A 16515-nucleotide genomic window follows, 5' to 3' on the forward strand; every position below is an offset into this window, starting at 1 on the left:
CGAAAAAGCTCTAATAAATCATTTAAAACATGAAGTGTCACACTGGCTGACAGCAGCTATCTATGTCTGAATTAAGCACTCTAACCCTCTAAGCTGTATTTTCGCTACAAATCAGCATCCCACTAAAAGTTGAAATAAACCTAAATCAATGCTGTGTTGATGGAATAAAATGGGATAAAATATTCTTTGCAGGTCTTAGTTGCACATCTTTGCCAGTTAGAAACTTAGTTTGATGGATGAGGTTTGCATCCAAAATGTGCTTTGGTTCCTTTCCCCTACTATTTCAGCAGTGCAAGAGGAGGCCTGTCTTATAGCCATTGTCTTTGGAATTACAGTGTGGAATGTCTGAGAGTCTTTGAATCCCCTGACAGGTTCCTAATTGCAGGCATGGGCTTTGTTCTTAAGCAGAAGGGAAAAGGGGTTATTGAGCATTTCATGCATTCAGCTTCCACGTGCTCTGTAATTTTGATCTGCAGGGGAGTTTAACCTTCATCAGAACCCACTTTCAATGCTGAACTATGAGTATCTAATACAATAAAACACAAACCAGTTAGAGTTTGATAGGAATTCTTTGGAAAGATAGCAAACTTGTTTGGGGATGGCAAAGCTAAATCTGTCAGACATTTCATTGTAAAACTATTGTTTTGCTTGAGCTGTGGTGCACTTTAGCTGGAAGTGGCTCCATGAATGAGAAGACGGATGCATTTCTGTCGCAGATGCCTCTGTCATATCAAGGTCATTTAGCCTGATGAATGCCCAGAGGAAAAATTGGTGATGTGACTTTGAATGTACAGTAGATGTTGGTGTTTTTTTGTCACTGGCAAGAAGATAACCCTATTCTTTGCTTGGCAACAGATGCAATCTGTTACTTAAAGGTCTTGACACTGTTGTATTGGTTATTCATTTTATTTACTGCTTGGAAATGTTCCACAAAAATTGGTTCACTCTGGTGTGCAATACCCTCTCTGTGTCTCACTAAAACATTTGATTGCAGCTTTTAAACCACCCAAGTACCAGCCTGCTCACATGATTAAGTACAGACTTAGTCAGCAGATTTGAGAACAGACTAAGTACACACCTACAAATTTAGTGCAGTTTGTACGGTGAAAAACCTACTATGCTGCTGCCATTTGCACATGAATTTATACAGTATTGATTCAGTTTATAAAACTATTGGGGCTTTTCACATAGACATGTCTGCCTGTTTTGTGGTAAAGTCTGCTGTACATGTACTGCAGAAGTCAGCCCTCACTTATAGTTAATCCTGTCATGCACTCTGCTGATAGTTTCATCTCTTTGTTAGCCGGAGAAGCAGCTGTCAGTAAGTACACAGGGCTGTACCTGTTACTCTCTGTGTTTGTTTTCTGTCTTCAGCATTGTCTGTGTGTATCAGCAGCTTGCATGGAATGGAAATTTTGAGTATGGTGCCAGAAAAGTAGTGTTGGTAAATGGCAAAAACGCAACAGTAATATTAGCGTGAACAAAGGTAAATATAGCATCTCAGATGACATTCATTATGTTTTATTTGTTCATGTCAGCATTTATGGATGACTCATTTATTCTTGTCTACGCACAGTATGTTCAGATTGCTTACTCATTTACTTTTGACAGGTTTAATCCTCCATATAGAACTACTGAAACTTTGCAGTATAGTAGCAAGCTTGTAGTTCCAAAGTGCTACATTTGACACTGTTACTACTGTTGGACTTTCCTTGATGCTGGCATATCTGTAAGTGAAGCGATTTCCTGGGCTCTTCTGCTGTGCATTGAGCTGCTTCTTTTCCCCTTGTCTTTTTCAGTTACACTCAGCTGAACCCTGTAACAACATTCATTCTGAAGTTGCTGGAGCTCGCACTGCTGTATATCACATAATGCTACTTAAAGGAGTTGTCAGCCTGTAGATTTCTCAGCTCCCTTCCCCTACTACGGATTCCAGTTAATCTTGTGGTCACGCATTACGGTTTTAACACAGAAGTGTCACTCCAGGTACTCGTAGCAGCTTATCGAAAATCATGTGGCCCTCTCTGATTACAGCAGCATGGCATATGAAAATCTTGTTCCTGTGTTATCTCTCCGCTGCATCACAGTGCTGTCATTGTCTGCATGGCGGACCAGCATCACTCCTGCTCTGCTCTGGTGACGCTGCTCGGTGGCTGTGTGAAATAGGACATCTCTGAGGCCGGGGTGCTGTTTGTCTGTGTAAAAATGGGACTGTATTTTCATGTCTTCTGTGGTGACTTCGTAAGCTCAGAGTCCATAGCTCTCTCCCCCCCCCCCCGCTGATGTCCCCTTGAGCACACTGTGCTTGAAAGGCAGGGCAGTCAGATCAGTGGCCTCCCTGACCAGAGCACCTTGCTGTTAGGTGCAGTGACACTTCTCTGCGTGAGAAAGGGAACAGAAAGTACTGGGTCTGTGCTCTTGCCTGTGTCATCAGAGTCTCCCACGGCTGACTGAGAGCACATTATCCATCATTGCAGGAGTGATGCCTCAGGTTTTCCTGCGTTGTTTACGCCAGATACAATGTTAGAGTGAGAAATCGGTAGTCGGTTTTGGCACTCTACCGCCCTCGATGCCCACTGACAGTGCTGTGATTTGAAACTGTGAGCCAGATCCCTGACTGTGTTTATGCTACAGAGGGATGCTGGAGAGCAAAGCTAGTTAATGGGTGTTGTCTGTGAAACCGGGTTTACCCTCAGCTCCACCTGAGACAAATGAATGAATGAAACCACTGCAAACAAAGCAACGTGACGTAACTTGCAATATACGTGTCACGGATCACAGCACTGCTATTGCGGAAATACACTCACAGTGTAGGTTATGAGTCAGCTCCGGGCTAAATATCTTATTTTAAATGGAACACGGTTTCAGGTTTGGGGGGGGGGGGGGGGGGGGGGGTTCCGCCTGCAGGTGTGGAGCTCATGGATGCAGATGAAAAACCTGACGCTCTACTTAAACTGCTCCTGGCTCATGAGGTGAATGGCCTGAGACAACCTTAACCGTGCCTTAACGGGGAGGAACAAGGCATGCTCTGTGTTCTTGTCATGTTTTGCGTTAAAGGTGATGTGGACATAGGCTAGCACTTGAAAGTGCAGAACTGTAGCGTAGTGTTCCATTACCCAAACCCGCTCCTCGAATGAGAATGTCACTTGTATGTTTTTCTCACATTATCGTAATACTTTTTTAAATCAAAATTTTAATCAGTGTCCGGTGAAAGATCCGTACTCACTCACTGCAGATAAAGACATATGCTTACACAATTTTAACCGCTATTGAGGACAACATAAACTTGCGTATATATAATGGGGAGAAAGTATAAAAAGAGGGAACTGCCCTGTGCTTACAGAACAGTCCTGTCCCCAGCCATGCTTCCTGAAGGCCATTTCTCATATGGGAAGTGATTTTCTCAGTGGCTTTTTTCCCGGGTTTGGCTTTCACAGATGCACTGCTGGATTACACAGGGTAGTCCTTTCCGTAACAAACCTTGATATGAGCAAAGCGCTGTTTTGCCAATGATTTGTTCCACTCTATTCCGGTTCGTGCCTGTAATCCACAACAGTAGGAGATGAAAATGCGCAACAGCATTGTCCTGTGAGGAATACCAAAATTCAATTGCAGTGTGACTATGCATGTGGCTCTGTCTCAGCTTGGAAGGGGTAGACGGAGGTAACTGGTTAATTGACTCAGTAGGACGCTTGAAAAACTTGTTGTTATTCAGTTAGACTTCACCTTCAAGGACAACTGCCAGGTCAGTGAAGCCACAGAAAGCACTGCTGTGACCTCAGGAGCGTAACCTGCAAAGGAATGTGGAACTAATATTTTCCTTCTGCAGTCCTGTGAAAGGCTGGGTGGCCACAGGTGACAGAGAGCATGCAAAAAGCAGAAAAAACCTAACGCGCAATCTGATACAGCTTCATTTTTAATGCTGCTTTTGTTTTAGCTGCTGTTTGAAAAAAAAATTGTTACCTTTGTGTTTTTGTCATTGAAAATGACTGGTTTGTTGAACATTGCTGAGGGGTTGAAGGCTGCAGTAAGGGCTGATAGCTGTGTGATAGGTGGGTTTCACTGCAGTTTCGCAGTAGTGCTTCACTTTGAAAGTGCTACGTCGGCTGAGCTTTGAACTCTCACCTGGTGATCGTTTCCCCTTGCGGTGGGGTTGCAGGGTTTATACTTGGTGCCGATGTGTCTCCAAGGTACCGTAACCTCCGCATAAATAGCCTTGTAAGTGGAAACCCTCAGCGCGGGCTCAAAAGGAATCCACAAGCTCGAGCATTCTGCTTCCTTCCCTTTCCTCTAAATCCCGTCGGTGGGGGGGGGGCACATGCCTCCGTCACCTCTCCGTGAGCAGCGTGTCACATGCGGTCACATGGTCACCGCAAGCTTAGGTGAACCTGTTGTTTTAACCAGCGAGACAATGGCAGGCTTCCTGTTATGGGCCACTGTGCCAGGGCCCAGCAGCCTCAGCATTTTCGATATCCTTCCTTGTTCGTTGAACCCGCCGGTGCAGAATGCTAGCGTTGTGCTGACGGGGGGGAATATTCTCCAAGAAGGAGCAAGCAGGGTTAAATCGGAGATGGATGTTCGCTGGATCTCAAAGGAGGAAAAAAAAAAGAGAGAGAGAGCGCGCTGTTGCAGAGCGGGGTTTGTCGTCTGGTGTAGTATGCTGCTGATGGAGGTCTTCCTGCGTTAGGCTGACGTAGCTCAGCCAAACGGGTGGCTGTTGTGTCAGTGGGGACAGTGCGCGCTTGCCGTTCGGAGAGGCAGGAGGAGCGCGCCGCAAGATGTTAGGGACTAACGTCCTTGTGTTTGTTCTTGTGCGTCACTTTGTCCCTCGTCGGCCGCCTTATGTAACCAGCAATCGCGCGTTTGAAACCCCAGGGCTTATTCTGTGGCACATTAGCACCGCTTTATAGGTCTCTTAGGCGTGCTTCTCAGCAGTTCCCCCTCCTCCTGTTTCTTATTTAAAATAAGTAGAATTTAAAATGTCCACTTGCTGCATATCTGTGCCATACATGTCATCAAATGATATTCCTCTTAAATGCTGGAAAATATGAAATGCCAGTATTCTACAAATTGTTGTATCCTTCAAAAAAAACTGTGCAGGGTTAGAATTCCATCCCCACCCCACACACATACACACCCTGCAGAAGTGGGCGTTTGTTGAGGGGAATCGCCGTGGTGATTTGAACCCAGGCGCAGATGTTTTATGGGAACATCTTGATGCGGTGCTTTCTGCTGCAGCTGTGAGGCTCCCAGGGTTGACTCACTCCCTCGATCACTCGCTCCCTGGCAGAGCCGTGATTTAGGTGCAGGAGGGAGTGCCGTTACCGCACCATGTCACACCAAGGCCAGCAGGGACCACAAAGACACCCCCCCCATAAATAAAGTCGCGCTCCTCCGGCTGCCTTCCTGCACTAAAGGTCCTCTGTTCGCTCGATGCTTGTCTCTGCTGTTGGGGGTTGGCATCCAGCCTCCTCGTTGTCCCAGTTCCCCAAAAAACGCGCACTAAGCGATTTGTGATGTTTGTTTATTGTCAGGCCCGCGAGGGAAAATCTGATCTGACTCAACAATGGCAGCCCAGTGTAACACTTAAGTCATTTCACCCAGCTCTTGGAAAGGATACACAGACGTGGAAAATTTGAGCTCTGTCTAGACTGTAGTGTAAGAAATAAAATGGTGACCACAGGAGAGCAGTGCCTGGTCTTTGAGGGAGTTTCGAATATTTTCGTTCAGCAGCATGTGAAAGGATTATTCGGTACATTTGTTGGATGCGTGTGACTGCACAGGATGGAGTGCTAAAACTCAGATCATGTGTTAAACTCGATCGACTTGATAGTGTCCCAGAGTATTTCTGCTGTCAGATTGCAAAAGCGAATAACCAACGTGGATACAACACAACAGAAAGTGTGCTAACCTGTATGATTCCAAGAGCAAGTCACAGTGCATGTGGTTTCTTCAATGATACTGGTATTAGCCTACGGAACAGCCCATCCCTCCAAGTCAAGCAGTGCCAGAATATAATTTCTTCTAAATGACGTGGTTTTTTTGGAATATAATCACATTGGGGAGTAGCACAGTATGTTTCACTTTTGTGCACAAACATCCTGTTATTATTGGAAACGCAGCATTGCTTTTAATAGCTGTTACATGTTTTCCATTGTGATTACTGTGTAAATGTGTGAGGTCAACGGGATTTTTCTGTAATTGCTGATGTAATTGGACATGCTGATCAGTGTGTGAAGCCTGGCATCCTAAAGTTTTAGTGTCTTAAAGCACTGTGTTGGAAATAAGTGTTTTTATGAATACCCTCATGAGATTGGTATGACTGTTGACTATTGTGTAGGGGTTTGTTTTTGAACCTTTTTTAAATACATGCGTAAACTGTGTGCTCAACTTCAAAACCGTCCTCCACAGTTTGATATTTGTCTGTCACCCCTCCCCCCTCCCCCCACCCTACAGTCCTCATATCTAAAACCATGCATTGAGATCACCAGGGGGAAAAAAATCTTAGTGTGTTCTTAGTTCCAGCTTTATCAAAGTAATAGGAAATCCCCTATGCCAGGGCGTCGGCTCCAGCTCCCCCGCTATACGCGAGGACAGTCTCTAAGCTGTCTCTGTAATGGCTGGGCCACACAGGGTGAAAAGGGCACTCTGCACTTAATGAAATTAATTAACCCAATCAAGCTGTCTGTTTATTTAAAGACAAGAAGTGCTGTAATTTCCTTCCTCGCTGCGCTCTTCACTCGAACTGTGTTTGTACTGAGAAACTTTCTGTGGTTTATTTTTGGTTTGTTTTTTTTTTTTTTTTAATGGCCTGAAAAAGCTGATGAGTAGCGTACCATTAAGGCGAAGGAGGAGGCTTCTCTGTGGTGATCGTGTAGCTTCTCACTCAGGAGCTGCAGTGTAGAGAACGAACACAGCCACCAGGCTGAGGCATGAATCATATTTGGCTCAGAGCAGCTACAGCAGCGTCATGGTTTTCTAGCTTAATTAGCAAACGTTACCTTTACACGCAGCCGGATTCCCCCTGGCAAATGGCAGGGAGGGCAGAGGTTCCCCCAGCCAATGAGATGCTTATATTGCAGTCATGTTGTATGTGATGTCATCAGCACCTCGGCAGATGGTACTTTTTGCAGGAAAGGACAGGGGTTATTTATGGCGTTTCTTTTCCCTGAAGTGGGTGCAGATTTACGATGCTTGAGAACGCTGCTTTGCATTAATTAGGTGAAAGTGTCCCTGTTTGGAGTCTGCGCTGTCTTCCCCTCTGTGCGAGAGGAGTGAGGCCCTCTGTTAAAATGATCAAAACATGGCAAGGCCTTGTGTGTTCACAAGGTGTTCCTTAGTTTCCAGAGAAACTGTGTGAAAGGTGTGTCATGAAATTGGAATAAATGTGTAACTACTAGTAACGTATCAGAATGTCTGTTCCTCTGCTAGAACCATAGTTGAATTTTGTAGCACCTTTGCTTTAGCGTATGTTGAATGCTAGATTGAATGCTAGATTAATTGGGTTTTTTTTTTTTTTTTTTACATTATGAAACTGTTAATTAATCTAGCCCCACAGAGACATATTTTTGTGCTATGGATAAGTTTTAGTGTGAAATGCAGGAGTTATGTAATATCTAACATTACCATTAATTTGATAAAAAAAATAGAATTCTTGGTGTATTTATCAGTAGTACACATTGTTTTTTTGGCTTCCCTTGATCAGTCATGCAAATGAAACACTACGTACTTTATCAGTTCTGTTAATGGACTGCAGACTGCACCTAGGGCGTGCGCACACACACACACACACACACACACACACACGCACGCACAGAGAAAGGCGAAAAGAGAGATAGAGAACGCCAAAAGAATCCGGGCAGGGTCTGGGTGGGGCCGCCTTCTCTATTGATTGATAAAAGGTGCAGCCGCTTCTGTTAAGCCCTTCCTGGAAGTACGGTTTGTGTTGGCTGATTAAAGCGTGTCTCCTGTCGGGAGACGCATGCTGGGGCAGGAGGATAATTCTGAGGGAGTCCAGGCTTTGTCCCCCGCCTCCTCTCAGCTCAGCGTTTACACTGCACTGCCTGTTTAATTATCAGTCTGAGGCAGGGACTTGCACACCTGCCAAGACTGCTCATGCCCTGTTGTGGTTCATGGCAACAAGAACCTATAGCTTTCGCCATCCACTCTGTGATCCGCTGTGATGTTATCCGTCATGGTGATGTAATGCAGCGCTCCCGTGGTCGACGTGGACCCGCTCTCTTTGGACAGGTGGGAATAGCAAAGGCTGCATGCCCCTAGTTAAGCCGTAACACTTCGGCTCTCTCAGATAGGAGGTTGATATCTAAATTGGTCGTTAGCGTCTGTAGCTACGGGAGAACTTTTTTTTTTGGCTGTGGTGCATCAGGGAGACAGAGTGAGAACAACACAGCGTGACCATGAGGAAAAAAATGTGAGCAGTTAGCAAGTGTTTGTGAAATTTATTCCCAGGTTCCCTCTGCAGAGCTATTCACTTAATTGAAACATGTACTTCCCTCATGCTTTCAGGACTATGCATGTGGCTAACAAGGCATCATCTTATTTAGTATCTCTGAACTGGAAATTTAACCAGCCAATGCAGTTTTCTTATAACAAGCCAGCTATGTTGATATCTTACTGTTATATGGTAGTTCTACTCTGTTGAAGTTGTTAGCTGGTTAGATAGCCAGCTTGCAAATGGCCTAGATTACAGCAATGGATTGGGCACTGGACAGGCTTGAAACATGATTGACAGATTGCCACTTGATGCTGCTCATTACATTGCACGCTAAAGAATCCTCATTTTGTTGACTGAGCAAGATTTAACTAAGCCGCTCCTATTTTCAGCAAGCCGTTGGGTGAAATGGGCAATCTAGCTGTCAGTGTAATAGCAACCGTCCCTGACATTAACCAGCACCGCCGTCAGTATTCGGCCTCTGTAGGGATCCCCTCGCACCCATATGCACTGCGCAGGTTGAGCTCTGTGGCACGACTGGCAGGCAGTGAGTAAGGCCAGGTGACTCACACCTCGCCCAGAGGGCTGACTCTGCATTCTGCTGAAGTGCAGACGAGGTCAGACCTCTGCGGGTCACCGCCCTCCTGCACGCTGCCCTGCAACGCTAATGAACGGCAACGGGCATTTTAAAAACATTGCTCTCTGGCTTTGTAGGCAATCGATTTTGTTTGTGTGTGGATCCTGACGTGAGAGAAGGAGTTTTTTTTTTTCCCCTCTTTCCCCCAGTTGTTTGTCCCTTTAACTGTAGTCGCAGGTGGTCTGATTTCGCCCAGCCGTTCAATTCAAACCCGACCAAGCGGTGTGTGAAATGAAAAATATCGTGTCTCTGTGTGAGGCCTTTACAGTGTAGGTCAGAAAAATGAATTAGATTACAGGCCCCGCTGTGCCAGGAGAGGTGGCGGCTGTACGCCTGCCACCCATTAGAGGACATTACTGTTCTGTGCCTCAGAAGCAGCTGGTGCTGTAGCTCTAATCTGGCGTCCCGCAGGCTTGTTTTTTTTGCCATGGGGGTTAAGGCTGTGAGTGCTTTCTGCAGCACAGGCAGATGCACACGTATTGGCCAGGCGTACGGCCTTCCTCGTCCAGGATAGCTCTATCTCCTCCTGCCGTAATGGTATTCAAACTCGGAGTGAAGCGTTAGGATTAGAACTACGCGTTAGAATTGTACTTGGTGCGTACATATTCAGTGTACATTTTCCTCTATACTGGCAGACCAGGGCTCTGCATCCACTGGCTACATTTTCAAACACACAGAGGTAGGATGTGTAAATTGGTGTACAGTGTATGTCCTTCGTTTACAATGAATTACCGTCAGAATAGGTTTTTAACATGCTTAGTCTGGCTCAGCTTTTTCCTTTTTTCCCCTTGTAGGGTTTGATTTTGTTTTTTGCAAAACAAATTTTTATATATATATATATATATGTTGTTCTGGATTCAAGAGAATTTATTATTTGAGGAACTCCCCCTCACTACTCACTCACCTTCGGTCAGTGAGTAGTTATATGTCTGTACATCTATTTTAAAACTAAGTGATGAGGTTAGTATGGCCTTCACAAAACAACAGGATGCTGATTGTTGTCTCTCTTGCCCTCTGGCAGTTCTCCTTTGAGCTCTACAGCTCGTTTCAGCTCTGTAGTAACGTGTCTGTCAGATGATATTGCAGTGATTGACGAATTTAGATTGGAATCGACCGTCCTTGAATAGTTTACTGAAAGATATAACCGTTTGGAGAGCGACATTACAAAATCGATCCGCCTAGCAGCGGCGCCTCCAAACTGCTCCACAGATTTAGCCTCAGCTGCGCAAAGTGTCTACATCTCACGGTCGGAATTTCCGTTCACAGCTCCAAAACCTGGGCATCAACCCGGCCAACATCGGGTTCAGCACCCTGACCATGGAGTCGGACAAGTTCATCTGCATCCGGGAGAAGGTCGGGGAGCAGGCGCAGGTGGTCATCATCGACATGAACGACCCCAACACTCCCATCCGCCGGCCCATCTCCGCCGACAGCGCCATCATGAACCCCGCCAGCAAGGTCATCGCACTGAAAGGTAGGAGTCATCGGCGTCCCCGCATTGATCTCACTGCCCAGCTAAGCCCCCCCCTCCCAACTGACTTTTGAGATCACCATTAAATCAATTGTACTTGTTCTTCATGTAGTCCAGGTTCAAGGGCTGTTTTATTTTAGAAACTTCAGTGTGTACCATTTAGCTTTCATTTTGTTAGCTTTATGTGTCTGTCGATCGTAGCAAGTAACTCCTATCGACATCTTCCATTTTATGTGTAAAATTCTTACCTAAATGCCAGGCACAGTCTCGCTTGCCTCATCTGTTTATGTCCACATGTAAAGCTATTTCTGTTTTCTTTTGTGAAGTAGTTTTTATTGGCCAGTATCTGCTTGTCTTGAAATACATACATTTTTTAATATAGCCAGTTGGAAAGTATAATAATTTGACCTTTTTGTCCTGCTGTCGTAATTGCTTTGTCTGTTTTTTTGTTTTTGTTTCGTTTGTTCTTGTGTTTCTTTACCGCTTTCTTATGTGTATGCAGACGGTGAGTTAAAATTTATGTATGACAAGTTGTGCAAGTTACAATCCTGTTTTAAGCCCTCCTTGAATTGGAAGAAATCAGAGTTAATTACAACTGCTAAAGTAGCTCCTGTGGATGCTTTTAAAATATGTGTCTGTATATAAGTGGAAAGGTAGTGTGGACTGTCAAACTGACAGGGTTGGTTGTGGGAGGCTAGGTCCAAAAGAAATTATAAAACTGATGAATTACATTTTTTTTAACCTGTTGAATTTTAATGAGAAAGATGTGCATTTCAAAGACATGCTTACTACCACCAACCCACAGTTATGTCACATTATATTGCCTAGTGGCAGGTTCATATAGCTTTTGTGATAGTGTTATGTTTACTTTTCATTTCCAAATGCCATGGCACCCTGGGAAAATAGTGTATTTATAGGCACAGTTTGCAATACATCCTGTGCCACATGATGGGTGGAAGTCTTCTTTGAGCAGATACACAAAATGTATTTGCCTTTTTGCTGTTAAACTGTTCTCTGCATACATGCAGAATCCTTACATCTAAATTGTAGGCCATGTCAGTTTTGACATTTTGGTGGAGCTTAAGTGGATCGACCAAAATTAAATATTTACTTTTCCATGGTGAATGCATCTTGGAGACGTTACAGGCTTTTTCAAATGTATTAAGCATGAAATTTGTGCTGTGAAAATGATGTCAAAAATGATCATACTGTTATCAACATCATCAGTGAAGTAGGCTTGTTTTACCTTATTTAGACCAGACACCTGAACAGGATTTAACTTTCACAATTTTAATAGATTGAATGTTGGCATTAAGTTGATTTAGAGGCACAAGTGATTTGGTATCTGTTTGGGGATGGAAGTAATGTGGGTATATTTAATTGTGTTTTCTCATTCACGCAAATTTGTGTTGCTTGCCATTTTTGACGTCCCCCCCCCTTTGTGTTCAAATGCCATGTAAACCCTTGGACCATTAAGATGATATTCAAGGCTTTGTAGATTGCCTTTGTGTCAGATAAAATATCATTTATCAGTTTAGTATTCACTGTTTACTGCTGGTGGTTAAGTGGTTGTTTTTTAATGCAGCTAAACTTTATTGGAGATCATTTTACAAACCTGCTATTGCTGTAGGTACATACTGCTGTCAGGAGGTCAGATGGGTTTGGGTGGGTATTACCTTTCATGACAGCATTCCGTTATGGAAGCATTTATTACAGGATTTTCAACAACAGCAGCATCCTCTTGAATATTTAATTCTACAGTGTGTAGGTTAGGATATTCCGTTCTCTGAGTGTCGAGTCTTCTATACTGAACAGCTTTAGGAAAGGGCTTGTGTAATGCTCTGTTTAATTTCTCTCTGGGGGAAGGACGGGCAATCAGATTAAAGTATAAGCTGTTTGGTAGCTTGGATAAAAAAGACTTTGATTGATTTAAATTGGGGAAAATGAATCAGTTTGGCTAAGAGTTAAGTTTTGTAGGTGTGTTGAATGCTTGCCCGCTAATATGATTTACTGGTCCAAACTGCTTGGGTAAACGCCCTGTAATATTGAGGATTTCCAGAAAGTTTTCATCCCCGTGGCAGTGTTACCTTTGTCTTAGTACCTTATTCCCTAAAATCTGCATTCAGACACAAGTCTGAACCCTTGCGTAGCCTTCCATGTGAAGGTTTGCAATGAATCATTGATTCTTGGGGCTTGAAGGATTACTGTTCATGTTCACACAGCTGAAATTGCTACATCTGGGCTAATCACAGCACAGGCAATATGAATTTCAGTTTTAATTTTTTATACATACAATCTGCCAGTGATAATTCACAATGCTACAGAAACCTCTAGTGGTTAAAAAGAAAAATGGATTCTGTTGTGGCAAAAAATTACACATTTTGGAAATAAAAATCTCACTCATGATTTTTCAAATTCTGCACAATGTTTCAATCCAGCTCTCATAGCTACACAAAGTAATATTTTTTTGATGGGCAGTACTAGTATATCATTGTCTTTTCAAGTAAAATCATAATTTGCCAAAACGATTTACTCTTAAACCACAGGTGAGTGTATAATTTAGTTTTACTCATTGTTGGTGATGCCATGTAATCTGACTAGTGTGGTGAATTGTAAACCTCTGGGTGTTTTACATCACACTGTGTTGTATGCATTCTTTAACGTTGAAATATTCGTGTGGGTTTTAATTAGTCTCCATGTAGTACAAGTAGTGGAGATTTCCTCTTTACATCATCTTCATGTTAGCAGTTCTGATAGTTCAGCCCCACATTGTCTTTACCTGAATGCAGATCTTTAAGATGTAGTGGCTGTATGTAAACATTTGCTGTGCTTTTGTTTTATTTGTATATCTCTATGACTCCTTGTGTAGTGTGAAGTCATGGTGTAGTGCCTGATGTACATCAACCCATGACTACCAATGTTTCTAGCTTGATTCTTGGTATTCAAGTAGAATCTGGTGTTTGCTGTATCTCTCCTTAACCCAGATGTGTGTTAGTATGTGGGGTGGTTGTTAGCAGATCTCAGGCGCTTATGTTGGTGGGCAAAACCGTTGTTTCATGTGATTTTCAGCGGCGAAAACCCTTCAGATTTTTAACATTGAGATGAAGAGCAAGATGAAGGCCCACACCATGACGGACGACGTCACCTTCTGGAAGTGGATCTCCCTCAACACCGTCGCACTTGTAACAGACAACGCCGTCTACCACTGGAGCATGGAGGGAGACTCTCAGCCAGTCAAAGTCTTCGACAGGCACTCCAGTCTGGCCGGTTGTCAAATCATCAACTACCGCACTGACGCCAAGCAGAAGTGGCTGCTTCTCATTGGCATTTCTGCACAGGTACCTTATACAGGGATGAGCTGAAGATAGGCTACTGAAACACGATGCCTGCAAGTGATACACACTGAGTTATTATATGCGCACTGTATTTGCACATTATCTCAGTAGCGTTGGTAATGTTTAACAGACTTGGGTTTGAATCTGTATGTGGGCCTGTTCTGAAGCCTCAGCCCCAAAGGGCGTGGTATGTTGTGTATGCCCTGACGTGCACCTCTGTTTGGAACACTCCAGCAAAACCGCGTGGTGGGTGCGATGCAGCTGTACTCGGTGGACAGGAAGGTGTCCCAGCCCATCGAGGGCCACGCCGCCAGCTTCGCGCAGTTCAAAATGGAAGGCAACGCCGAGGAGTCCACCCTCTTCTGCTTCGCTGTCCGAGGTCAAGCTGGAGGAAAGGTACGATGGAGGAGGAGAGATGGGCAGCAGATGTCACCCTAACAAATCGTACAGACCTGTTCTGCTGACCTGCTTTGGCACTGTAACATAACACGTTTTTTTTTTTTTTCCCCCTTCCATCTAGTTGCACATCATTGAAGTGGGGACTCCGCCGACAGGGAACCAGCCTTTTCCAAAGAAAGCAGTGGACGTGTTCTTCCCCCCTGAGGCGCAAAATGACTTCCCTGTTGCAATGCAGGTATCTATCCCGGTGTTAGCTGAGGACGCCGTGACTTTCTGCACAACTGCTGATAGAACTGGGTCAGGTTCTCCCGCTGTACCAGGGTTTGAGAACTGATGGGAGGGCTGTGTATTAGTGCCCTGATCTACTTTTCATAATGCCCAAGCCTTCACTGCAAGGGAAGTTTTTTTTTTTTTTTTTTTTTTTGGCTAATTTGATTGATTCAACGTGACAGTGTGGTGCATGCTTTTACAAACCTGTTTTCCCAATTCCCTCCCTCTAGATAAGCTCAAAGCAAGACGTTGTCTTTCTCATCACCAAATATGGATACATCCACCTTTATGACCTTGAGACGGGCACCTGCATCTACATGAACAGGATCAGCGGCGAGACCATCTTTGTCACGGCCCCCCATGAAGCCACAGCGGGCATCATTGGGGTCAACAGGAAAGGACAGGTACCCCTGCGGATTCCTCTGCTTCTTTTAACGGCCCTTGAGCTGGCAGAAACGACAGACACTGCAAAGACAGACATTTCCCACGGTGGAAATTCGGATGCCAAATCAGTGTTTTGGTTGCAGGCAAAGGCTTAAGTCACAGTCATGCGTTCTGTTCCAAGTTAAGAACGCACAGGCCTGTTGGTGGTCTGTGCTTAAAGCCTGGTCCTACCCCCCAGCTTGAGGTGCTGTCTGGATTAGTCACTGGTGATTTTGCTTGCAGAAGCCTGTGTGGTAATCCACCCGCTTTGTGTTGGGTATTTGTTACAGGCACGACGGGGGTGTGGGGGGGGGGGGGGGTTAGTGCCTCTACCATTTCAGGCAGATACTGTAAGGTGGCTGTGCACCCTTCTCACCGAGCCCACCTTTTGGATCCTGTTCAGCACAAAAGGAATGGCTTAGTCGCATGTTTCTGTGGAGCTGAGGGAGGCAGCGTCGAAATTCTCCTTGAGCTGATTACCCTGGGGACGATTCGTTTAATACTCCGGCCGATCTCGGAATAATAAGATTGAAATTCGCTGAAATTACCAGCATCTTCCCATTTCGTTTCTAATCACGCTGTCGAGGGGCGCCTCACAGCCTGTTCAGAGGAGGTGATCAGAATAAGTGAACAAATTTATAGGGAGCAAAAGTTAAGATAACATTGGTATATGCGCCCATCCCACTTATTTCCACCTTGTTGTGGCTGTGCATTCCTCATTAGGCAGGGCTATAAATATGCACAAGTGTAAGGTGAACCAGATGAGGCCTCTCTGCTGTGCTCCATTATTTGAGGATACTAGATCCTGCTGGTTGATAAATAATTTTCCAGCTAAGCCAGATGCCCATTAAATATTCAGGGGAGTGGAAAGCCGATCCAGACCGTGCTCGCCCTCACACCACGGGGGCTGGACTCCATGTCTTGTTTTTCCGCCACATAAAACGCGCCTGTCTGCACTGACGGAGGTTTGGTGGAGAGCCAGCGTACCTGTCCATTTCACGAAGGCGGCGTCTGCCTTTCGGAAGCTGCAGGCTCGTTTGATAGCAGCGTTTTCTCTGCGTTGCTTAACAGAGGATTTGTATGATGACCTCTCATCGTGATTATCTTTGCACGCTAAGGGGATACTGACTTTGTTCCGCGGCCTCAGATCTCATTAATTCCCCCAGAGAAACGCGCTTTCGAAGGGGAAACGGATGTGTGGCGGGTTCGGGAAGCGGTGGCGCGCTGCTTCGGCTCTGGGCGGGCTCTCTCGTCTAAACCGCTGACGCGGGGTGGCCGTGCCCCGGGTTTTTGCGAGAAGCCTTGAATGGGGGGGAGGAGGAGGGGGAGTGGGGGGAGCGAGAGAGAGGCCCGGATTGCAGCAGCGTATCCTCCTGTGCCCCTGCAGAATGGGGGGGGGGTGATGAAAAGGCAGGATCCGCGGCTGCTGTGTCTGCACTTGGCGTGCGGCGCTGCCAGATGACCTTGAGATACAGGAATCCCTGAAAATAACCGCAGCAGCGGCAGCGGCAGCGCCGCCCACAGCGCA

General features: G+C 45.2%; 1 protein-coding gene across 4 annotated transcripts in view; it reads left to right on the top strand.

The window, feature by feature from the left end:
- cltca (clathrin, heavy chain a (Hc)) overlaps positions 1-16515 on the top strand; it is a 39544-nt gene that overhangs the window by 3525 nt on the left and 19504 nt on the right. For 2 of the 4 annotated variants that reach the window (XM_036524748.1, XM_036524750.1), the window contains exons 2-7: positions 10356-10563; positions 11063-11065; positions 13630-13898; positions 14130-14291; positions 14416-14529; positions 14795-14968. In XM_036524748.1, coding sequence (XP_036380641.1) covers positions 10356-10563; positions 11063-11065; positions 13630-13898; positions 14130-14291; positions 14416-14529; positions 14795-14968 — 930 coding nt within the window. The remainder of the gene's footprint in view (positions 1-10355; positions 10564-11062; positions 11066-13629; positions 13899-14129; positions 14292-14415; positions 14530-14794; positions 14969-16515) is intronic. The other 2 variants (XM_036524749.1, XM_036524751.1) reach the window with 1 other exon arrangement.

This window comes from Megalops cyprinoides, chromosome 3 (genome assembly GCF_013368585.1).
Source record: "Megalops cyprinoides isolate fMegCyp1 chromosome 3, fMegCyp1.pri, whole genome shotgun sequence".
Classification (NCBI taxonomy): Eukaryota; Metazoa; Chordata; class Actinopteri; order Elopiformes; family Megalopidae; genus Megalops; species Megalops cyprinoides.